This window comes from Coregonus lavaretus (assembly GCF_964263955.1).
Source record: "Coregonus lavaretus genome assembly, chromosome: 5".
Lineage (NCBI taxonomy): Eukaryota > Metazoa > Chordata > Actinopteri > Salmoniformes > Salmonidae > Coregonus > Coregonus lavaretus.
Window position 1 is genome coordinate 39275109 of NC_139992.1, and position 25142 is coordinate 39300250.

Sequence of the window (25142 nt, forward strand, 5' to 3'; positions counted from 1 at the left end):
ATTAGTATGATGACAATCGGAAACATATTCTTGATTTCTATTCAATTCTAATATGTATTTATTCTATCGGAAATGTTTTTTTTTTAACTTCACGTAGCCTAAAGTCTAGTAAATCTAGTCCATGATGGTGATTGTGGACACTGCCACTATCCTCTCTGTGTTAGCTTGTCCACCGGAATGCTTTCATGATGTACAGTGCCTTCAGAATGTATTCACATCCCTTGACTTTTTCCACATTTTGTTGTGTTACAGCCTGAATTTAAAATAGATACAATTGAGATTTTTTGGCACCGGCCTACACACAATACCCCATAATGTCAACGTGGAATTATGTTTTTCAACATTTCTACAAATTAATAAAAAATGAAAAGCTGAAATGTCTTGAGTCAATAAGCATTCAACTCCTTTGTTATGTCAAGCCTAAATACATTCAGGAGTAAATTAGCTTAACAAGTCACACAAAAAATTGGACTCACTCTGTGTGCAATAATAGTGTTTAACATTATTGTTGAATGACTACCTCATCTCTGTACCCCACACATACAATTATCTGTAAGGTCCCACAGTTGAGTAGTGAATTTCAAACACAGATTCAACCACAAAGACCAGGGAGGTTTTTCCAATTCCTCCCAAAGATGGGCACCTATTGGTAGATGGGTAAAAAAGAAAGACATTGAATATACCTTTGAGCATGGTGAAGTTATTAATTACACTTTGGATGGTGTATCAATACACCCAGTCACTACAAAGATACAGGCATCCTTCCTACCAAACACAGTTGCCGGAGAGGAAGGAAACTGCTCAGGGATTTCACCATGAGGCCAATGGTGACATTAAAACAGTTACAGAGTTGAATGGCTGTGATAGGAGAAAACTGAGGATGGCTCAACAATGTTGTAGGTACTCCACAATACTAACCTAATTGACAGAGCGAAAAGACGGAAGCCTGTACAGAATAAACATATTCCAAAACATGCATCCTGTTTGCAACAAGGCACTAAAGTAATACTGAACAAATGTGGTAAAGCAATTAACTTTTTGTCCTAAATACAGTGTTATGTTTGGGGCAAATCCTATACAACACATTACTGAGTACCACTCTCCATATTTTCAAGCATAGTGGTGGCTGCATCATGTTAATTACATTTACATTTAAGTCATTTAGCAGACGCTCTTATCCAGAGCGACTTACAAATTGGTGCATTCAACTTAGGATAGCCAGTGGGACAACCACCACTGGGGGAGGGGGGTGTAGAAGGATTACTGTTAGACTATTCCAGGTATTCCTTAAAGAGGTAGGGTTTCAAGTGTCTCCGGAAGGTGGTCAGTGACTCCGCTGTCCTGGCGTCGTGGGGGAGCTTGTTCCACCATTGGGGTGCCAGAGCAGTGAATAGCTTTGACTGGGCTGAGCGGGAACTGTGCTTCCATAGAGGTAGGGGGGCTAGCAGGCCAGAGGTGGATGAACGTAGTGCCTTCGTTTGGGTGTAGGGTCTGATCAGAGCCTGAAGGTAAGGAGGTGCCATTCCCCTCACAGCTCCGTAGGCAAGCACCATGGTTTTGTAGTAGATGCGAGCTTCAACTGGAAGCCAGTGGAGTGTGCTGAGGAGCGGGGTGACATGAGAGAATTTGGGAAGGTTGAACACCAGACGGGCTGCAGCGTTCTGGATAAGTTATGGGTATGATTGTAATCGTTAAGGATGGGGGGTTTTCAGGATAAAAAATAAACGGATGGAGTTTACCAAGAATACAGTGAATGTTCCTGAGTGGCCGAGTTACAGTTTTAACTTAAATCTTGAAGAATTTTGAAAATAATAATGGGCAAATGTTGCACAATCCAGGTGAGGAAAGCTCTTAGAGACTTACCCAGAAAGACTCACAGCTGTAATCGCTGCCAAAGGGGCTTCTACAAGGTATTGACTCAGGGGTGTGAATACTTATGTACATTTGATATTTCTGTATTTCATTTTCAATAAATGTGCAAACATTTCTAAAAACGTGTTTTCACTTTGTGATTATAGGGTATTTGAATTAAGGCTGTAACATAACAAAATGTGGAATAAGTCAAGGGGTATGAATAATTTCTGAAGGCACTGTATCACATTTCTCTGTGTTTGATGCTATATCCTAATAGCAGAACCACAGTATGCTACATAGCCTATATCTGTCTGGTCAATGCCATAATCAAGTTTCAGAACAGCTCTGCCAACAACCCCTCAAGTGGTTGGTGAGAGTTTATTTGGGGTCCTAACTACAACTAAATTGAATTCTAACACCAAACAAGCAATGTCTTACATATATATATTTTTCAGTTCAACAATTGACAATATTATTCGCATTAAGAAAGACAAAGACATAACTATTTAATCTCCATGCCTTTGTGTTTTGGTGACTATGCTCTTCTAGACTACACAAAATAGCCTTCTGAAGTAGGCTAACACCCAAGCATAAAGGCTTGAAATGAGCATGGGACAGGTGTGAATGCTGCCAATGCCCTGTCAAGTTCAGATTGAGCCAGACATGCACACTCAGTGTTGTATGTTATAGCCTTGTAGTCATCAGTCATAGCCTGTCAACAGGACTTGTAGCCTACACACACATATACACACACTCACACACACCTACACATACACCCACACAGTCCATTTTTACACAACATAAAGAATCTAACCAACACACAGTACATGACTAATGGTGTGTGTCCGTACCAGGGCATGGAATAGCCTACAAGCGAAACGAAGGAACATTGTCGCACGGTTTTATGGGACGGCTTCTCGCAGTCGTTAAATCTGAGTGTCTGTCGTCTGTGCCGAAGAAGAGAGTGCATCAATCAATTCCACCTCACGCCTATTCATTTATCAAACCGTCCCTCTTCACCCAATTCTCTGCTATGTCTTTCTTCATCTTTCTTCCTCTACTCAAAGTCCTGTTCCTGTTAATATGGCCCTATCCCTTTGTTCCTAGTGCCAGTGTAATCCTCTTCTTCTGCCAATGCACCCTTCTGCTCTCATTCACTCAGTGTGAGGACTTCTGGCACTGCCACACACTCTCTCTCTCTCACACACACACACACACACACACGTAAACACGCATGGACACACACAAGAGTATGCCTGTGTGAGTCATGGTGTTAAGTGTGTATAATTATGGTATGGTGTGTGTGTGTGGCACACTGACATCATAGCAGCACAATCCAGGATAAATCCAGCTCCCCCACTCACCCCCAAATTATCACCCTCCTTCTTCTTTACATCCGTCCCTCACCATCTCACCATCTTTCAGGATCCGTGTGAAATCAACTACTAGAATCCCAGAAGCGGAGATGTAATTTGAAGGCAGTTGTAAATGTGACATCTGCTTGACAGTGTAAAAGCCTTAGTTGCTCTTAAGGGTTAGGTTATGTTGCTTTGGTGGATTGTGTATTATTTACTGTCTTAACTGCGCATTCCAGATTGGTGTTGTATTCCCACTCAGTGGTTCTGTTCTCTATGTGTGCAGGAGTAGGGGGACACTGAGCCGGAGGTGGAAGGGGGACATGCTCGCTCAGCAACCCAGCAGAGTTTCTCCGAGGTGGGCCAAGCTGTGACAGAGGGCCTCTCTCTGGTGCGTCAACCCGCAACCCTGAACGCTCCAGCAGGCCTCACTCCCAGTCCTAACTACTGTGTGTGCCAGGGCCAGGCCACCTCCAGCCCAGGCCAGACCACGTCTACCCCAGGCCAGCCCAGAGTGGGTCAGCCCCAGCCCAACCCACCTCTTCCCCAGCCCAGTAGCGGTCCAGGCCCAGGCTCCAGAAGCATGGCCTTCACCCTGTCAGAGATCATGGCTGCTCGGCGGCAGCAGCAGTCCCAGGCCCAGCGGGCGGCAGGTAGGGCGGCTGTGGAGGTGGATGAATACAGCACCAACCCCACCCAGGCCTTCACCTTCTACAACATCAACCAGGGACGCTTCCAGCCCCCGCACGTGCACATGTAAGTAGAACACATACACGTATGCTGGCATACAGATACACACTACGTCTGTGCACACACCTGGTCTCTATGTCTCTATCTCTGTTCCCAAGCCCTGCTCTACTCCTCTATTACTGTCTCTCCCCTTTTCCCCCTCTTTCTTTTTCTTTGAGACTCATCCTCTATGCATGCATGCTGTTATTCGCTCTCTCATTCCATTTCTCTCAGTGTCTCTTTCCTTTTTTCGGTCTCTGTGTGATGGTGGTGTGTTGAGGGCTGGCTGTGTACCTGGAGGAGAGCTCACTAAAGTGGGCCACTGTTATTCACCAGCTCCCTTCTCCCTCTGGAGACTCTCTGGAGTTGCTGCACACTCACGGAAAATCCCACAGGACTCCTCTCTCTCTCTCTCTCTCTCTCTATCTGTGCTTTTCTTTTCTTCCACTACTGAGCCTTTGTTGTGACCGCCCTCTCACAGCTTTTCCCCCTTATAATTTCTCTATTTTTTCTCTCTTTCTTTTGGACTTTCTATAAGGGATGGTGATGTATACTGATCCAGACTACATTAACACTGCAACTCTGCTTCTTCACTTTGAGACTTCCCATTGTTTATCTGTCTTTCTCACTCTTTTCTTCATTCACTCTTTTCTCTCTCTCTCCTTCGTTCTCTCTCTACTCTAGGGTGGACCCCCTGCCCCACGACACTCCTAAGCCGCCAGGTTACACCCGTTTTGTGTGTATCTCAGACACCCACTCCCGTACGGACGCCATCCAGATGCCCTATGGAGACGTGTTCATCCACGCTGGAGACTTCACAGAGCTGGGCCTGCCCTCTGAGGTCAAGAAGTTCAACGATTGGCTAGGTAAGACTGACCAATCACATTAAGCAACATCACACCACAACAAAGTTTAGTACTCTATTTCTTATTTCTTTAATTCTATAGATTTTAGTTTTTTGAAATGGTGCACAATTTCTTTTAAAATGTGATAGATCTTATTTGAATGATTTTTCTTCCTTGTTTAGAAGGTAATTTATTTTGTCTGAAAACTCCCCTAATAACCCTATAAAAAAATATATATAAAATGGACTATTAAAGCTGTTCTAGTTGACTGTAGCCAAGACTTACTGTTGTAGTGAAAGGAGAAAGGGAGATTGAGAATAGCCTGTTCTGTCTGGCACAGGGCAAGAGTTCAACAAGTTTCTTAGCTTACTCAAAATCCAGTGCAACCAGTGAAAATATTGATATGTTTTACCACAAATTAAATTAGAAAAATGTGTTTTTCACTCATCTTCAAAGAAAATAAGTCATGGATGGAGGGATACCTAATGAAAAAGAGATGAAAGACGAAACGAAGAAGAGCAAAAGAAACTCAGTCCATGTGCAGTACTTAAGAACAGTAACATTAAAGTTGGCACACATCACTGTTAGTGTCTTCATAAAACATTAACCCAACGTTAGCTCTAAGAAATATTCTAAAGACGATAACATTAGAACTCTTTGCCGTGTGCAGCCCCAGCCGGCGTGCTGCAGTGATTCGTATTTCCAGCGCCTCTCTCTTTGCGAAGGGAGGAGAGGGGGTGGAGAGCAGAGGGATAAGGATGAAGCTCGAGGGGGGAGGAGGGGGGAGACGGGATGGCAGCTCAGCCCCCCCAAGGCTAGTCCACGGGGAGCACGAGCTGGAAACCTGCTCGCCCGCGCCTCGACTGGCGGGAGAGACTGCGAGGAAGATAAAACCCGCCAAACGTGCCCGGTGTGCCTTCTGAAGTCTCTCTCTTTCCATCGATACCCCTTTCTCTCCTTTTCTCCTTTTCCTGGAGTTCCTGCTGTCTTTCTCTCCCGCTCGCTCGTATAAATATTTATCATCTGTATTCTTCTCCTGTTCCATTCTCTCTCTTTCTCTCTCTCTCTCTCTCTCTCTCGCTCTCTCTCTCACACCTCTCTCTTTCTCTCTCTCTCTCTCTCTCTCTCTCTCTCTCTCTCTCTCTCTCTCTCTCTCTCTCTCTCTCTCTCTCTCTCTCTCTCTCTCGCTCTCTCTCTCTCACCTCTCTCTCTCTCTCACCTCTCTCTCTCTCTCTCTCATCTCTCTCTCATCTCTCTCTCTCTCTCTCTCCTCTCTCTCTCTCTCTCTCTCTCTCACCTCTCTCTCTCTCTCTCTCTCTCTCTCTCTCTCTCTCTCTCTCTCTCTCTCTCACCTCTCTCTCTCTCTCTCTCTCTCTCGCTCTCTCTCTCTCTCTCTCTCTCTCTCTCTCTCTCTCTCTCTCGCTCTTTCTCTCTCACCTCTCTCTTTCTTTCTCTCTCTCTCTCTCTCTCTCTCTCTCTCTCTCTCTCGCTCTCTCTCTCTCTCACCTCTCTCTCTCTCTCTCTCTCCTCTCTCTCACCTCTCTCTCTCTCTCTCTCACCTCTCTCTCTCTCTCTCTCTCTCTCTCTCTCTCTCTCTCTCTCTCTCTCTCTCTCTCTCTCTCTCTCTCTCTCTCTCTCTCTCTCTCTCTCCTCTCTCTCTCTCTCTCTCTCTCATGCTGCTCTGCAGTCTGGCTCCAGTAAGAGCTCAGCATTAGGCTTTCATTCTATCTGATGAACCTCGGTACAAAAACACACTGTAGGAAACACTGTCAAATTGCCAGGTGAACACACTCATTCCAACCATCCTTTCTTTCCTCTCTTCCTTTGTCTGAAAGTCTGTCTTCTGTTTCTTACTTTCCTTCTGTCTTTGCTTTAGTTTCTTTTGTCTGATTCCCTCCCTTCTTCTTCTTCCCCTTCCTCTATCTCTCTCCTCCCTTTATGAAGATATGGGTCTCTCTTTTCTCTCTCTACTTGGCATCGTGGCAGCTCCCTTCGTTTCTTCTCTCAGTATTTTTAGCAGGAAGGCTCCTCCCGGTTCTTCTGGCAGGGGCTCAAGGCTTTGTCAGAGCTGGTGTACACTGCAGGAGAGGAGGAGGGAGAGAGGGAGAGAAGGGGAGAGGACCGTAGAAGAGAAGGTGGGGAAGATGGGGAGGTAGAGTTGAACTTCATCCCATGGAAGGTCTATCTTTGGCTGGTTATCCTCATCTTGTTGTTTCAGTGAAAATTAATGATATGGATTCTAAGAAAGACCTGGTTTGGTGTTAGGGCATGGAATCATGATATCTGAGGCATGGTGTCAGATTGACTGGAGAAGGAGATAGGATGAAGAGATGTCGAGAGGAGAGAAAAGGGAGAGAGAATAGAATAGGTAGAAGGTGAGAGGTAGACACAGAGAGGGTAAACAGCACCACTTCAGTCCAATTCTTTCCAATAACCATCTCTTTGATCAGCTTTCAATGACTCTCATACAGTGTACTCACACACACTGCTGCTGCTAACACGTCACAGCCCAGTATGAATCAACGCAGGTCAGAAAAATAACACACTCAATATTGCATTATGCAGAAGATGCAAATCATATGATGAACCTGTACTATGCATTAAGTCAGGGGAGGTGTTGCAGTGTGTGCATAACGTCCCTGTGTGTGCATATGAGAAAGAGAAGGTTCTGCTTTAGATTTCATTAATCACGTGATAGTGGGTGGTCGCGGAGCGGGGCCTGTATCCAGTACTAGATGTTCTCTGTGCTGCCTCCTGCTCTCGATCTCTGGCTAAATATGGATCTCATTGTGCTTCTGGGTCCAACAGGGGTCAAGAGTGGCGCAGCTTTAATTCTAAACTTTCTGCTCTTTTCTCTCTCACTTCTCTTTATTCCCCTTTCCATTCCTTTCTTTCCCTCTCTTTTGCTCTTTCACCCTTATTTCCCTTGTCTCTACATCTCCCTTGGTCTTTCACTCTCTGTATTTGCACATCTCACCATATCTCTAGCTCTGACCCCCCCCATCTCTCTCTCTCTCTCTCTCTCTCTCTCTCTCTCTCTCTCTCTCTCTCTCTCTCTCTCTCTCTCTCTCTCTCTGAGTTGTCAGGGTTGTAGAGTTCAGAGACTCCTGTGTCTAGGATACTACTCTTTATTTAGCGCCTGATCCTCTCAGCTCCCCTTTTCTCCTGAATAATAGATGGATGACTCCTATGATGCGATTGCCATGTAGGCACTTTGGGAGCATGGTGTGTGTACATACTGTGTCCACTCCATGAACCCCCCCCCCCCCAACCATCTCCTAAACTCAATAATAGAAAAGACAATCATAAACATTTCTCTTCCCAGGCTGCTCTCTCTCTCTGTCTGTGTGTCTCTCTCACTCTCACTCTCTCTCTGTCTCTCTGTCTCTCTCTGTGTCTCTCTGTCTCTCTCTGTGTCTCTCTCTCTCTCTGTGTGTCTCTCTCTCTCTGTGTCTCTCTCTCTCTCTGTGTCTCTCTCTCTCTCTGTGTCTCTCTCTCCCTCTCTGTGTCTCTCTCTCTCTCTCTGTGTCTCTCTCTCTCTCTCTGTGTCTCTCTCTCTCTCTCTCTCCTCGCACCTTGATCCATCAGTGCGGCACTTGTTCTTTCTTTGTCAAATCAAATCAATTTTTATTTGCCACATGCGCCGAATACAACAGGTGTAGACATTACAGTGAAATGCTTAATTACAAGCCCTTAACCAACAATGCAAAGTAAAACAAATAAAAAAAAGTGTTAAGCAAAAAAAAAAGAAGCAAATAACTAAAGAGCAGCAGTAAAATAAAATAACAGTAGGGGGGCTATATACAGGGGGGTACCGGTGCAGAGTCAATGTGCGGGGGCACCGGCTAGTCGAGGTAATATGTACATGTGGGTAGAGTTAAAGTGACTATGCATAAATAATAAACAGAGGAGCGGCAGAGTAAAAAGGGGGGACGGGGAAGGGGTGGGGGGGCAGTGCAAATTGTCCGGGTAGCCTTGATTAGCTGTTCAGGAGTCTTATGGCTTGGGGGTAGAAGCTGTTGAGAAGCCTTTTGGACCTAGACTAGGCGCTCCGGCACCGCTTGCCGTGCGGTAGCAGAGAGAACAGTCTATGACTAGGGTGGCTGGAGTCTTTGACAATTTTGAGGGCCTTCCTCTGACACCGCCTGGTATAGAGGTCCTGGATGGCAGGAATCTTGGCCCCAGTGATGTACTGGGCCGTACGCACTACCCTCTGTAGTGCCTTGTGGTCGGAGGCCGAGCAGTTGCCATACCAGGCGGTGATGCAACCAGTCAGAATGCTCTCGATTGTGCAGCTGTATAACTTTTTGAGGATCTGAGGACCCATGCCAAATGTTTTCAGTCTCCTGAGGGGGAATAGGCTTTGTCGTGCCCGCTTCACGACTGTCTTGGTGTGTTTGGACCATGATAGTTCATTGGTGATGTGGACACCAAGGAACTTGAAGCTCTCAACCTGTTCCAATACAGCCCCGTCAATGAGAATGGGGGCGTGTTCAGTCCTCTTTTTTTTCCTGTAGTCCACAATCATCTCCTTTGTCTTGATCACATTGAGAGAGAGGTTGTTATCCTGGTACCACACGGCCAGGTCTCTGACCTCCTCCCTATAGGCTGTCTCATCGTTGTCGGTGATCAGGCCTACCACTGTTGTGTCGTCGGCAAACTTAACGAAGGTGTTGGAGTCTTGCCTGGCCATGCAGTCATGGGTGAACAGGGAGTACAGGAGGGGACTGAGCATGCACCCCTGAGGGGCCCCCGTGTTGAGGATCAGCGTGGCAGATGTGTTGTTACCTACCCTTACCACCTGGGTGCGGCCCATCAGGAAGTCCAGGATCCAGTTGCAGAGGGAGGTGTTTAGTCCCAGGATCCTTAGCTTAGTGATGAGCTTTGAGGGCACTATGGTGTTGAACGCTGAGCTGTAGTCAATGAATTGAATTCTCACGTAGGTGTCCCTCTTGTCCAGGTGGGAAAGGGCAGTGTGGAGTGCAATAGAGATTGCATCATCTGTGGATCTGTTGGGGCGGTATGCAAATTGGAGTGGGTCTAGGTTTCTGGGATAATGGTGTTGATGTGAGCCATGACCAGCCTTTCAAAGCACTTCATGGCTACAGACGTGAGTGCTACGGGTCGGTAGTCATTTAGGCAGGTTATGTTAGTGTCCTTGGGCACAGGGACTATGGTGGTCTGCTTGAAACATGTTGGTATTACAGACTCAGTCAGGGACATGTTGAAAATGTCATTGAAGACACTTGCCAGTTGGCCAGCACATGCTCGGAGTACACGTCCTGGTAATCCGTCTGGCCCTGCGGCCTTGTGAATGTTGACCTGCTTAAAAGTCTTACTCACATCGGCTATGGAGAGCGTGATCACATAGTCATCCGGAACAGCTGGTGCTCTCATGCATGCTTCAGTGTTGCTTGCCTCGAAGCGAGCATAGAAGTGATTTAGCTCATCTGGTAGGCTTGTGTCACTGGGCAGCTCGCAGCTGTGCTTCCCTTTGTAGTCTGTAATAGTTTTCAAGCCCTGCCACATCCGACGAGCGTCAGAGCCGGTGTAGTACGATTCAATCTTAGTCCTGTATTGACTCTTTGCCTGTTTGATAGTTCGTCGGAGGGCATAGCGGGATTTCTTATAAGCGTCCGGGTTAGAGTCCTGCTCCTTGAAAGCGGCAGCTCTAGCCTTTAGCTCAGTGCAGATGTTGCCTGTGATCCATGGCTTCTGGTTGGGGTATGTACGTATGGTCACTGTGGGGACGACGTCATCGATGCACTTATTGATGAAGCCAGTGACTTATGTGGCGTACTCCTCAATGCTATCTGAAGAATCCCTGAACATATTCTAGTCTGTGCTAGCAAAACAGTCCTGTAGCTTAGCATCTGCGTCATCTGACTACTTTTTTATTAACCGAGTCACTGGTGCTTCCTGCTTTAGTTTCTACTTATAAGCAGGAATCAGGAGGATAGAGTTATGGTAGATTTGCCAAATGGAGGGCGAGGGAGAGCTTTGTATGCGTCTCTGTGTGTGGAGTAAAGGTGGTCTAGAGTTTTTTTTCCTCTGGTTGCACATTGAACATGCTGGTAGAAATGAGGTAGAATGGATTTAAGTTTCCCTACATTAAAGTTCCCGGCCACTAGGAGCGCTGCCTCTGGATGAGCGTTTTCCTGTTTACTTATGGCCTTATACAGCTCATTGAGTGCAGTCTTAGTGCCAGCATTGGTTTGTGGTGGTATATAGACAGCTACGAAAAATATAGAAGAAAACTCTCTTGGTAAATAGTGTGGTCTACAGCTTATCATGAGATACTCTACCTCAGGCGAGCAAAACCTTGAGACTTCCTTAGTATTAGATTTTTTGCACCAGCTGTTGTTTACAAATATACACAGACCGCCACCCCTTGTCTTACCGGAGTCAGACGTTCTATCCTGACGATGTAGCGTATATCCCGCCAGCTGTATGTAATCAATGTCGTTGTTCAGCCACGACTCGGTGAAACATAAGATATTACAGTTTTTAATCTCCCGTTGGTAGGATAACTGTAATGTTAGGTCGTCTACTTTATTTTCAAATGATTGAACGTTGGCTAATAAGAGTGATGGAAGAGGCAGTTCACACGCTCGCCGTCGGATCCTTACAAGGCACCCGACCTACGTCCACGATATCTCTGTCTCTTTCTCATGCGAATGACGGGGATTTGGGCCTTGTCGGGTGTCTGTAGGATATCCTTCGCGTCCGACTCGTTGAAGAAAAAATCTTCGTCCAATACAAGGTGAGTAATCGCTGTCCTGATATCCAGAAACTCTTGGTGTCTGTTTCAGGGCATTTGGCATCTCTCTCTCTATCCTACATTTTACATTTTACATTTGAGTTATTTAGCAGACTTACAGTTAGTGCATTCATCTTAAGATACACTATATACAGTGAGGGAAAAAAGTATTTGATCCCCTGCTGATTTTGTACGTTTGCCCACTGACAAAGAAATGATCAGTCTATAATTTTAATGGTAGGTTTATTTGAACAGTGAGAGACAGAATAACAACAAAAAAATCCAGAAAAACGCATGTCAAAAATGTTATAAATTGATTTGCATTTTAATGAGGGAAATAAGTATTTGACCCCTCTGCAAAACATGACTTAGTACTTGGTGGCAAAACCCTTGTTGGCAATCACAGAGGTCAGATGTTTCTTGTAGTTGGCCACCAGGTTTGCACACATCTCAGGAGGGATTTTGTCCCACTCCTCTTTGCAGATCTTCTCCAAGTCATTAAGGTTTCAAGGCTGACGTTTGGCAACTCAATCCTTCAGCTCCCTCCACAGATTTTCTATGGGATTAAGGTCTGGAGACTGGCTAGGCCACTCCAGGACCTTAATGTGCTTCTTCTTGAGCCACTCCTTTGTTGCCTTGGCCGTGTGTTTTGGGTCATTGTCATGCTGGAATACCCATCCACGACCCATTTTCAATGCCCTGGCTGAGGGAAGGAGGTTCTCACCCAAGATTTGACGTTACATGGCCCCGTCCATCGTCCCTTTGATGCGGTGAAGTTATCCTGTCCCCTTAGCAGAAAAACACCCCCAAAGCATAATGTTTCCACCGCCATGTTTGACGGTGGGGATGGTGTTCTTGGGGTCATAGGCAGCATTCTTCCTCCTCCAAACACGGCGAGTTGAGTTGATGCCAAAGAGCTCCATTTTGGTCTCATCTGACCACAACACTTTCACCCAGTTCTCCTCTGAATCATTCAGATGTTCATTGGCAAACTTCAGACGGCCCTGTATATGTGCTTTCTTGAGCAGGGGTCCTTGAGGGCGCTGCAGGATTTCAGTCCTTCACGGCATAGTGTGTTACCAATTGTTTTCTTGGTGACTATGGTCCCAGCTGCCTTGAGATCATTGACAAGATCCTCCTGTGTAGTTCTGGGCTGATTCCTCACCGTTCTCATGATCATTGCAACTCTTGCATGGAGCCCCAGGCCAAGGGAGATTGAAAGTTATTTTGTGTTTCTTCCATTTGCAAATAATCGCACCAACTGTTGTCACCTTCTCACCAAGCTGCTTGGCGATGGTCTTGTAGCCCATTCCAGCCTTGTGTAGGTCTACAATCTTGTCCCTGACATCCTTGGAGAGCTCTTTGGTCTTGGCCATGGTGGAGAGTTTGGAATCTGATTGATTGATTGCTTCTGTGGACAGGTGTATTTTATACAGGTAACAAGCTGAGATTTGGAGCACTCCCTTTAAGAGTGTGCTCCTAATCTCAGCTCGTTACCTGTATAAAAGACACCTGGGAGCCAGAAATCTTTCTGATTGAGAGGGGGTCAAATTATTATTTCCCTCATTAAAATGCAAATCAATTTATAACATTTTTGACATGCGTTTTTCTGGATTTTTTTGTTGTTATTCTGTCTCTCACTGTTCAAATAAACCTACCATTAAAATTATAGACTGATCATTTCTTTGTCAGTGGGCAAACGTACAAAATCAGCAGGGGATCAAATACTTTTTTCCCTCACTGTATATACAAAAGTATTAGGACACACCTTCAAATTAGTAGATTCGGCACACAGCCATGCAATCTCCATAGACAAACATTGGCAGTAGAATGGCCTAAAGAGCTCAGTGACTTTCAACATGGCACCGTCATAGGATGCCACCTTTCCAACAAGTCAGTTCGTCAAATTTCTGCCCTGCTAGATCTGCCCCGGTCAACTGTAAGTGCTGTTATTGTGAAGTGGAAATGTCTAGGAGAAACAACGGCTCAGTGGTGGCTCAGTGGTAGGCCACACAAGCTCACAGAATAGAACCGCCGAGTGCTGAATCGCGAAGCACGTTAAAATGATCTGTCCTCAATTGCAACACACCGAGTTCCAAGCTGCCTCTGGAAGCAACGTCAGCACAAGAACTGTTCGTCGGGAGCTTCATGAAATGGGTTTCCATGGCTGAGCAGCCGCACACAAGCCTAAGTTCACCATGCGCAATGCCAAGCGTCAGCTGGAGTGGTGTAAAGCTTGCCGCCATTGGACTCTGGAGCAGTGGAAACATGTTTGCTGGAGTGATGAATCACGCTTCACCATCTGGCAGTCCGACGGACGAATCTGGGTTTGGCAGATGCCAGGAGTATGCTACCTGCCCCAATGCATAGTGCCAACTGTAAAATTTGGTGGGGGAGGAATAATGGTCTGAGGCTGTTTTTCATGGTTCAGGCCGCTTAGTTCCAGTGAAGGGAAATCTTAACGCTACAGCATACAATGACATTCTAGACAATTCTGTGCTTCCAACTTTGTGGCAACAGTTTGGGGAAGGCCCTTTCCTGTTTCAGCATGACAATGCCCCCATGCACAAAGTGAGGTCCATACAGAAATGGTTTGTCGAGATCGGTGTGGAAGAACTTGACTGGCCTGCACAGAGTCCTGACCTCAACCCCATCGAACACCTTTGGGATTAATTGGAACACCAACTGCGAGCCAGTCCTAATCGCCCAACGTCAGTGCCCGACCTCACTAATGCTCTTGTGGCTGAATGGAAGCATGTCCCCGCAGCAATGTTCCAACATCTAGTGGAGAACCTTCCCAGAAGAGTGGAAGCTGTTATAGCAGCAAAGGGTGGACCAACTCCATATTACTGCCCATGATTTTGGAATGAGATGTTCGATGAGCAGGTGTCCACATACTTTTGGTCATGTAGTGTAGCTCAGTGGGACAACCACATATCGCATTCATAGTTAGTATATTTTTCTTCAATAAAGTAGCTATCAGCAAGGTCAAAAATCAAGTTTGATTGTTAGTTCACGAAAGTATTTTTAAAATTATTTATTCTCTTCTCTTTCTGGGTCAAGCTCAGAACCTGCGGTTCGCTCTACACATATACATCATGTCCCACTGGTCACAGACGTCAATACAACGTCTATTCCACGTTGAAATTACTTGGAAACAACGTTGATTCAACCAGTGCGTGCCCAGTGTGGTACCTCTGTCTCTGACTCAACCTTTTCAGTGGATGAATATTGATGTGACATTGTGACGAAGAACAGAAGACAGGCTGCTATTTTGATGCTGTGTCTTCTGTATGTGCTAGGCTTGGTGTGGAAGTGGAACAGCAAGAGAGAAAGAGACTGAAACAAGAGATAGATAAAGAGAGTGAGTGAGAGAAAAGACAGAGACCACCTACTAGGCCGGAGATGGTGCGGTATTACCGTCTTTGCCGGATTTGCGTTAGGTTGTGGGTGCGCATGAAATGTGTGTGTGTGTGTGTGATTACTGGAATGTACTGTGTGAGGGCAGAATGTGTGTTTTGGATGTGTTGCTTGCTTAGTCGCTTGTGTTTTTGTGTGTTTGTGTGCATGTTTTTTTTTTATTGTGTATGTGCCACTGGGGTGTGTGGGTGGTGTTTAAACAGGAAATTAGGAGAGTGTATCTGCCTCATGGCTTCATGTTCAGGTGGGAGGGATTAGATACACACACACACACACACACACACACACACACAATGGGCGTTGTAATGCTAATCCAGGTTGAGTCTCAACATGTATTTTTTCTTATAAACAGCAGTTATTGCTTCTGTAGACAGACCAATGCAAATAGGCTGTTAGGGCATAGAATGACTTGATTGAATGTGCAGGAGACATTATAGTAAGTACTGGTAGATACACACTCTTATGTCCATAGGCAGCTAGAACAAGCTGGGCTTGCAGACAAACACGTGTACACACACACACACACACACACACACACACACACACACACACACACACACACACACACACACACACACACACACACACACACAAAGGGCAGTAATCCCCCTCGACATGCATAGATTTGGGCAAAACAGGGATTTTCCTCTTCAAAGGGCAAGGACCACCCATCGGAACACTGGAACAATGGTGGCGGGAGTGCCGGAAGCTTCACACACACACACACAGACACACAAACTAACCGCCCTCCTCGGCTTCTAGGATATTGAGGATTTGGGGGTTATTGTAAAGGCCAGTATAGAGCACATTCCACTGTATCTAGAAAAGCACATGTCCGTTCAGACAGCAGATCACTCCCCTTAACTAACCCTGTTAGCACTGGGTCTATAATACACCACACACACACACACACACACACACACACACACACACACACACACACACACACACACACACACACACTGGACAGTGAGGGAGGAAATTAGAGGGATAAAGGGAGGCTGAGGGATGGAGAGCGAGAGAGAATGGGATGGAGAGGGGGGAAGAGAGTGAGGGAGGGATGGGGAGAGAGAGAGAACGGGATGGAGAGGGGGGAAGAGAGTGAGGGAGGGATGGGGAGAGAGAGAGAACGGGATGGAGAGGGGGAAGAGAGTGAGGGAGGGATGGGGAGAGAGAGAGAACGGGATGGAGAGGGGGGAAGAGAGTGAGGGAGGGATGGGGAGAGAGAGAGAACGGGATGGAGAGGGGGGAAGAGAGTGAGGGAGGGATGGGGAGAGAGAGAGAACGGGATGGAGAGGGTGGAAGAGAGGGAGGGAGGGATGGGGAGAGAGAGAGAACGAGATGGAGAGGGTGGATGAGAGGGAGGGAGGGATGGGGAGAGAGCTCCTCTGCAGTGTGTCTGCAGTGTGGCAGAATGTAGTGCAGGGCTGCTTAGACAAGCTTTAGACTCAGACAGAAGTGTTGTACAGTGGGGAAAAAAAGTATTTAGTCAGCCACAAATTGTGCAAGTTCTCCCACTTAAAAAGATGAGAGAGGCCTGTAATTTTCATCATAGGTACACGTCAACTATGACAGACAAAATGAGAAAAAAAAATCCAGAAAATCACATTGTAGGATTTTTTATGAATTTATTTGCAAATTATGGTGGAAAATAAGTATTTGGTCAATAACAAAAGTTTCTCAATACTTTGTTATATACCCTTTGTTGGCAATGACACAGGTCAAACGTTTTCTGTAAGTCTTCACAAGGTTTTCACACACTGTTGCTGGTATTTCGGCCCATTCCTCCATGCAGATCTCCTCTAGAGCAGTGATGTTTTGGGGCTGTCGCTGGGCAACACAGACTTTCAACTCCCTCCAAAGATTTTCTATAGGGTTGAGATCTGGAGACTAGCTAGGCCACTCCAGGACCTTGAAATGGTTCTTACGAAGCCACTCCTTCGTTGCCCGGGCGGTGTGTTTGGGATCATTGTCATGCTGAGAGACCCAGCCACGTTTCATCTTCAATGCCCTTGCTGATGGAAGGAGGTTTTCACTCAAAATCTCACGATACATGGCCCCATTCATTCTTTCCTTTACACGGATCAGTCGTCCTGGTCCCTTTGCAGAAAAACAGCCCCAAAGCATGATGTTTCCACCCCCATGCTTCACAGTAGGTATGGTGTTCTTTGGATGCAACTCAGCATTCTTTGTCCTCCAAACACGACGAGTTGAGTTTTTACCAAAAAGTTATATTTTGGTTTCATCTGACCATATGAGATTCTCCCAATCCTCTTCTAGATCATCCAAATGCACTCTAGCAAACTTCAGACGGGCCTGGACATGTACTGGCTTAAGCAGGATTTGAGTCTCTGGCGGCGTAGTGTGTTACTGATGGTAGGCTTTGTTACTTTGGTCCCAGCTCTCTGCAGGTCATTCACTAGGTCCCCCCGTGTGGTTCTGGGATTTTTGCTCACCGTTCTTGTGATCATTTTGACCCCACGGGGTGAGATCTTGCGTGGAGCCCCAGATCGAGGGAGATTATCAGTGGTCTTGTATGTCTTCCATTTCCTAATAATTGCTCCCACAGTTGATTTCTTCAAACCAAGCTGCTTACCTATTGCAGATTCAGTCTTCCCAGCCTGGTGCAGGTCTACAATTTTGTTTCTGGTGTCCTTTGACAGCTCTTTGGTCTTGGCCATAGTGGAGTTTGGAGTGTGACTGTTTGAGGTTGTGGACAGGTGTCTTTTATACTGATAACAAGTTCAAACAGGTGCCATTAATACAGGTAACGAGTGGAGGACAGAGGAGCCTCTTAAAGAAGAAGTTACAGGTCTGTGAGAGCCAGAAATCTTGCTTGTTTGTAGGTGACCAAATACTTATTTTCCACCATAATTTGCAAATAAATTCATAAAAAATCCTACAATGTGATTTTCAGGATTTTTTTTCCTCATTTTGTCTGTCATAGTTGACGTGTTCCTATGATGAAAATGACAGGCCTCTCTCATCTTTTTAAGTGGGAGAACTTGCACAATTGGTGGCTGACTAAATACTTTTTTTCCCCACTGTACGTGTTTTCGAGTGTGTTTTACTGGACGTGTTAAACTAGTCTTGTGGGGACCAGAAGTCTTTTGGGTTAAGGTTAGGGTTAAGGTTAGGGTAAGAGTACGGGTTAGGGTTAAGGGTTAGGGAAAATAGGATTTTGAATGGGACTGAATTGTGTGTCCCCACAAGGTTAGCTGTACAATACTGTGTGTGTGTTTATGTGTGTGTACATGTGTTTTTATTTGATTACTTCTTTTGAACTGAAACACAGAGAAGGCTGGCTGCTTTGTGTGGGTGATTCACAGGGAAATTTAAACTATTTGTTGCTTGAAAGCGGCTTTTGAAATCAAAGACAAAAGCTGGGACAAGATGGTTGCTAACAACAGCAGACAGTGCTCCGCCGCCTGCATATTTGGATTAGTCTCTCGCTGCCTCTCTCGCTCTCTCTTTCTCTCTGTCTCTCTCTCTCCTTCCTTTCTCTTTTGCAAAAGCGGTGCGTTCATCTTTCTCCATCTAGTTTTGTGTTTGAGTGAGTTATTGTGTCCAATGTGTGTGCTTTGTGGATATGGGAGAATGACTGTATTGTGGAATGGTGATTTTAGCATTGATACATTGATCCACTGTGCCTGTATGGAGATTCTATTTGATAAAGAGAGACAAGCACGGCCTGCTTTGACTCACTGGAAGAACATCATGTTTTGATCACTGGTGGCGTTCATAAAGTACATAGGACCAGGAGTTTTTCCTGGTAAAGTCATTTAATCAGGAAACACTCCTGGCCATAATCCTAGTCATACAATATGCAGATCCAGTCTTTCACAGAACATGATTTAAAATGTCACCAATAAAACTTGAATTAATGGAGGTGGATGCGGGGATGTGTTTATTGAACCAGATATGCTTCACTCCAGTCAACCTAACTCCACTCCTAACTGTCACGATCGTTGACACATGATGCGGACCAAGGCGCAGCATGATATGCGTACATCTTTTATTTAGTACACACACGAACAAAACAATAAACCAAACGATACGTGACGTCCTAGGTTAATCCAAAACAAACCTTACGGAACAAGATACCACAAATAACTAGTGCCAACAGGCTGCCTAAGTATGGTTCCCAATCAGAGACAACGAGAATCAGCTGCCTCTGATTGGGAACCACCCTGGCCAACATAGATATAAATGATCTAGAACAAAACATAGAAAACTATAACATAGAACCTACACACCCTGGCTCAACATAAAAGAGTCCCCAGAGCCAGGGCGTGACAGTACCCCCCCCCCCCCCCCAAAGGCGCGGACTGCGACCGCGCCAACCAAAACCAACAGGGGAGGGGCCGGGTGGGCATTCCGCCTCGGAGGCGGATCCGGCTCCGGGCGTGACCACCACTCTCTTTCTACCCCCCCCGTAGCGCCCCTGGTCTGGTCCCGCTGGCCGGAGCTGGACTGGACACCGGTGGAGCGGATTGCTCTGGCTCCGGAGTGGAGCAGCTGACCGGTGCCAGACCAGGCACCGGTGGAACAGGCACGGGCCGTGCCGGACTGACGACGTGCACCACTGGCTTGGTGCGGGGAGCAGGAACGGGCCGGACCGGGTTGACGACGCGCACCACTGGCTTGGTGCGGGGAGCAGTAACGGGCCGGACCGGGCTGACGACGCGCACCACTGGCTTGGTGCGGGGAGCAGGAACAGGCCGGACCGGGCTGGCGACGCACACCACAGGCTTGGTGCGGGGAACAGGAACAGGCCGGACCGGGCTGGCGACGTGCACCACAGGCTTGGTGCGGGGGAAAGGAACAGGCCGGACCGGGCTGGCGACGCGCACCACAGGCTTGGTGCGGGGGACAGGAACAGGCCGGACCGGGCTGGCGACGCGCACCACAGGCTTGGTGCGAGGGTCAGGAACAGGCCGGACCGGGCTGGCGACGCGCACCACAGGCTTGGTGCGGGGAGCAGGAACAGGCCGGGCTGGACTGGGAACACGCACCATAGGCTTGGTGCGGGGAGCCGGAACGGGCCGGGCTGGACTGGGAACACGCACCATAGGCTTGGTGCGGGGAGCCGGAACGGGCCGGACTGTGGAGGCGGACTGGAGGTCTGGAGCGGAGAGCTGACACAACCCGAACCTGGCTGAATGCCTACTTCCACACAATATGTGTGAGGCATCAGCACAGGACGTACAGGGCTGTGCACTCGTACTGGCGCTACAGCACGTGGCACTGGCGCAGGATATACGGGACCGAGGAGGGGTACTGGAGGCCACGAGCGTTGAGCCGGCACACTCCGTCCTGGCTGCATGCCCACCTTAGCACGACACGTGCGTGGTGCTAGCACAGGACGTACAGGACTGTGCCGGAACACTCGCGGCACAGTATGTGGCTCCGCATAACACGGAGCCTGCCCTTTTAGCCCCCACAAATTTTTTTATTGGGGTTGTCTCTCGGGCTTCCTCCTCGGCCGGTACCCACTGCGTTGCCGCTGCTCCTCTCTGTAGCGCGCCTCCACAGTCGCCTCCCAAGGACGGCGATCCATTCCGGCCTGGATCTCTTCCCAAGTCCAGGATCCCTTCCCGTCCAGGATCTCCTCCCAAGTCCAGGCTGTCTGTTCCTGGACACGCTGCTTGGTCCTCCTTTGGTGGTATCTTCTGTCACGATCGTTGACACATGATGCGGACCAAGGCGCAGCATGATATGCGTACATCTTTTATTTAGTACACACACGAACAAAACAATAAACCAAACGATACGTGACGTCCTAGGTTAATCCAAAACAAACCTTACGGAACAAGATACCACAAATAACTAGTGCCAACAGGCTGCCTAAGTATGGTTCCCAATCAGAGACAACGAGAATCAGCTGCCTCTGATTGGGAACCACCCTGGCCAACATAGATATAAATGATCTAGAACAAAACATAGAAAACTATAACATAGAACCTACACACCCTGGCTCAACATAAAAGAGTCCCCAGAGCCAGGGCGTGACACTAACTGAGGGCCAGTGAACGTATTTGATGGATTGTATCCAGTTACATCCTACCTAGGGTAACAGACATAATTGAATTTATATACTGACAAACTATGAAAAAAGGACAGAGTCAGTGCTTTTTCTTAAGAGGTCCTTAATTTCAAAAGTTTCATGAAAAGGTGGGAGAGGAAATGTGAATGGAAGTAGGACAAATAGGAAATTATGACACTCAAGGTGTTGTCTCAGAGTCGTTAACTAGTCCTTGGCCACAGGGGTGCAATTAAACGCTTTGGCCACTGCTGTGAAGAAGCTCCGAATCCCCCACCTCTTTAACCTGGGCTTTTTGACAGCCTCTGTCTGATCATCTGCAAATCGGACATCAGGCTTGTAGTGTTCTGGGAGTTCCAACTTCTGCTCTTGTCCTTGCTCCAAGCAGCCTTATCTTCTTTAAAGGGAAATTTCAATATTCATCATCTCCAGCACCACCCTAACATCAACATATGTGAAAATGGCACGTTTTCTTGTAAAAAAAAGATGAAGGAAGATAAGTGTTTCCAATGACATCATCAACCAATTAGTAGGCAATTAGTAGGCAATGCCTACTCATAATTGGTTAAAATCACTTGATGCACACCGAAGATGTAATTGGAAACACTTATCTTCCTCTATCTTTTTTTCCACAAAACATAGAAGCACGCCATTTTCACATATAATAATAATAATTATATGTTGATGTTGGGGTGGTGCTGGTGATGATAAATATTAAATGTCCCTTTCTTTAACTAATCAGATGGACTGAAGCTCCTAACATAGTCCTCTGACTGCAGGTCTTGGCGTCTCAAAGCCTCAAGAAGGTGTCTGGACACAAGTTCTTCTTTAAAGGAAAGTCCATGAGTACACTCCCTTCTGATCTCTTCCGTCACTTCTTTTACAAAACTGAGCCGGTGTTCCATGTTGGAATATGAACAAGAAGACCCTGCTCCTCTGATAGGCATCTACATCATTCCTCATGGAGCTGACAATTTGTCTAGATCTGTGAGATGGAGCCAACCATGCCGTCATGTAGATCTGTGAGATGGTTCTTCCCCGCTGCAAAATGCCATGTGTCCCTGAACACCTTTTTCAGGGTCAGCTGGATGATGCAGAGGGTTGGATTCTCAGGCTGAACTTCGATCTTTTTGAAGGATGCCACATCTCTCTTGAGTGGAAGTGTGAATACCTGCCAGTCCATGTTGGTGTTTGGGAACCCCTCTAGAGTCCACTCTGGGGCCTTGGGGGGCTTATGTTACTCCTTGGGGTTCTCTTGATCCTTGCTTGGGCTTATCTTGCTCCTTGGGCTTCTCTTGCTCCTTGGGCTTCTCTTGCTCCTTGGGCTTCTCTTGCTCCTTGGGCTTCTCTTGCTCCTTGGGCTTCTCTCCATGGAGGCCTTGACGTTTGACCTCTGATGTTACTCCAGAATGGTAACAATCTTTGCTGGATTTCAGATCCTCATACCTCTTTAAGAGACCTGGTCCTCCACAGCTAATCAGCCACTGTCTTAGTTGAGGCAGAGTGATCTTCTCAGGGGTGGACATATGTTTTAGGATCATATTCCGCTCCTCAAGATAGGCTTCCCAGTCCCAAGCAAGGCACGGTCGACAGTCGCCACTATCCATCTTCTGAAAATGTCTCTGTTATGACTGGTGAACTTTTTTCAGGATTTCTTTTTTCTTGGCTGGAAATGGCACTTGGGTTGTCTGTCAGTAAAGGATGACGATAGATACTAAAGGTATTGTGCTATTTCTCTGAAAAGTGGAACACTTGGAATGGTACACATTCTACTATTTCTATGGTTACACATTGTGACCATTTATTGTAACCATAGAAAAATAATCATTCTAATTCTATTATTATTACAAGCGAGTTATGACCCTTCTTTGTGATGTGTACAGTAGGCCACATCTTTTTTTGCTGTTAAATCATGCCAGTATGTAAACTGGCCTTTGTTTTCAGGTGAAGAGATCATATTGTAAGATCATTCTTATGGCTTAGGTTATTTATCTATAAGAAAGGAAACAAAAAAATCAAGGTCCATAAAGTTTATTTCCATTGTGTCTATCTGTACAATAACCCTATAAATAAAGTTTACATGCTATAAAAAAAAAAATGTGTTACAGCCAGCCTAGTTCTTCCTCTTTTCCACTCAAAGATTTTAGGTTCCTACATTTCTCTTACCCCCTTTCCTCTACACCCCACCCCCCCTTCTGTCTCTCTGGATACTGTCACTGTTCTCTGACTGGCTGTTGTGACAGAGCCGTCTCTTGAGTTGTCAGCCTCTGCTAAAGCTGAGTTTAATTACTCCTTTTCAGCAGCACGACACACTGTTCTCGCAGTAATTGTCAAAAATGCACAGTGATTGAAGTCTCCATCAACTGTGCTACCTGACAAACGGCGATGCATCTCACATCTCGTAGACAAAGAAGACCCCCAGATTTGTCAGGGTTTTCACAAGGTTTTTTCATCAATCCTTTGAAAGCATTAGGGGATATGTAGATGTGTGTGTTGGCCTGCCACAGTGTTTGACAGGCAGCACGGATCGATGGACTGTCCCCACTGTGCCCATCTCTGAATAGCCAATTAACGAGGAGGAGGAGGAGTTATGGATGAAGGGTCCATTCTATGATAAACATGCGCTAGCAATGGCTCATGTGGAAAATAGTTATTCAGATAGAATATGTTTGTTATTTACTATAGTCCTAAAATCCTTTTATGTATTGTATTCCTAAAATTCTAAATAATGAAATAACTGTATTGAAGGTTCCGTGAAATATTTACCTTCCTATTCCTTTGTTACCTGTGATTAATAGAACTTTGACTGTCAGATGAGAGATGTCTTTGTGAGAACAAACAAAACAAATATGATTGTTGACACTATTGCAACTAAGAGCTAGTAAGACCCATGACAGATGAAACAAAAATAAAGAAATTCCGTTTCAATTAAATTATATTTTTCCATTGGATTGCTGTACTCTGTTGCACCTGTGGAAGTTTGTTGAATGGGTGTGGACTACTTTTGAACTGATGGTCCCATTTCTCCTTTCTCCCCTCTCCCTCCCAGGAACCTTGCCCTACGACATAAAGATAGTGATTGCGGGAAACCATGAGTTGACCTTTGACCAGGAGTTCATGGCTGACCTGATCAAGCAGGACTTCTACTACTTCCCATCGGCCTCCAAACTGAAGCCAGAGAACTACGAGAACGTCCAGTCCCTGCTCACCAACTGTATCTACCTGCAGGACTCAGAGGTCACCGTACGCGGCTTCCGCATCTACGGCTCCCCCTGGTGGGTGACTCTGTAACTGCAGGATATCTGATAGTGCAAACCACTGCTACTTAATCTACTCTATTTCTATCTATCAATCTTCTCTCACAACCACTTTGTCCTTCCTCTCCACTTACTTTCCTGTCAGTCATTCACTCACACTCCCCTCCATACACTTCCTCCCATGCTCCTTTTTTTCATAGCTACCTCTCTAGCTATGGTTTCTTCCTCTCTTTCTCCCTGCCTCCCTCCCTCTCTCCTCTCCTGTTGTCTCTTCCTGGTCAGTGCCAGGCTGTTCCTGTGTTTCTCCAGTGGTGTGTGTGTGTGTGTGTGTGTGTGTGTGTGTGGTGCTGGTTTACCAAAGCTCCATGATGCAGTATGTGTTTTTGGTGAGGGGCCCCAGAGGTAGTGTGTAGGCACTGGAGGGGTGTGCGTGTGGGGCCCCCTGTGCTATGTAATTGGTTTGCTGAGATATTGGGGTCCCTTGAGTTAGAGGAATAGCCGCTATGGAGTGATGCCTCAAGTGTGTTGAAAGAGCGAGAAGGGGGAGAGAGGGGGAGAGAGAGGAAGACGGAGGGATGGGGAGAGAGAGGGAGTGAATGAGAAACACAGTGGGAGAGATAACTGAAGACAGAGGGTGTAAGAGGAAGAATGGTGTACACGTCTTCAATTCAGTAACACCGGCTGGGCTTGGCTAGTGCAGTAGGCCTGCTACAGAAGGCAGATGAAATTATGTGTGTGTGTGTGTGTGTTAGCGTGCCTGTGTGTGTGTGGTGCCTGTGTGTGTGTGGTGCCTGTGTGTGTGCGATATTGTGTGTGTGTTGCAGCAGCCCGAGGCTCTGTTCCTCCAGCACAGAGGGACTCCAGCTGGAGACTCCGTGT

At 46.5% G+C, this 25142-nt stretch overlaps 1 protein-coding gene across 1 annotated transcript in view; it reads left to right on the top strand.

The window, feature by feature from the left end:
- mpped1 (metallophosphoesterase domain containing 1) overlaps window positions 1–25142 on the top strand; it is a gene marked incomplete at its 3' end in the record, with an annotated part of 90653 nt that overhangs the window by 46052 nt on the left and 19459 nt on the right. The window contains exons 2-4 of the mRNA XM_084161124.1: window positions 3789–3965; window positions 4623–4804; window positions 24056–24285. Coding sequence (XP_084017250.1) covers window positions 3793–3965; window positions 4623–4804; window positions 24056–24285 — 585 coding nt within the window. The 5' untranslated portion in view covers window positions 3789–3792. The remainder of the gene's footprint in view (window positions 1–3788; window positions 3966–4622; window positions 4805–24055; window positions 24286–25142) is intronic.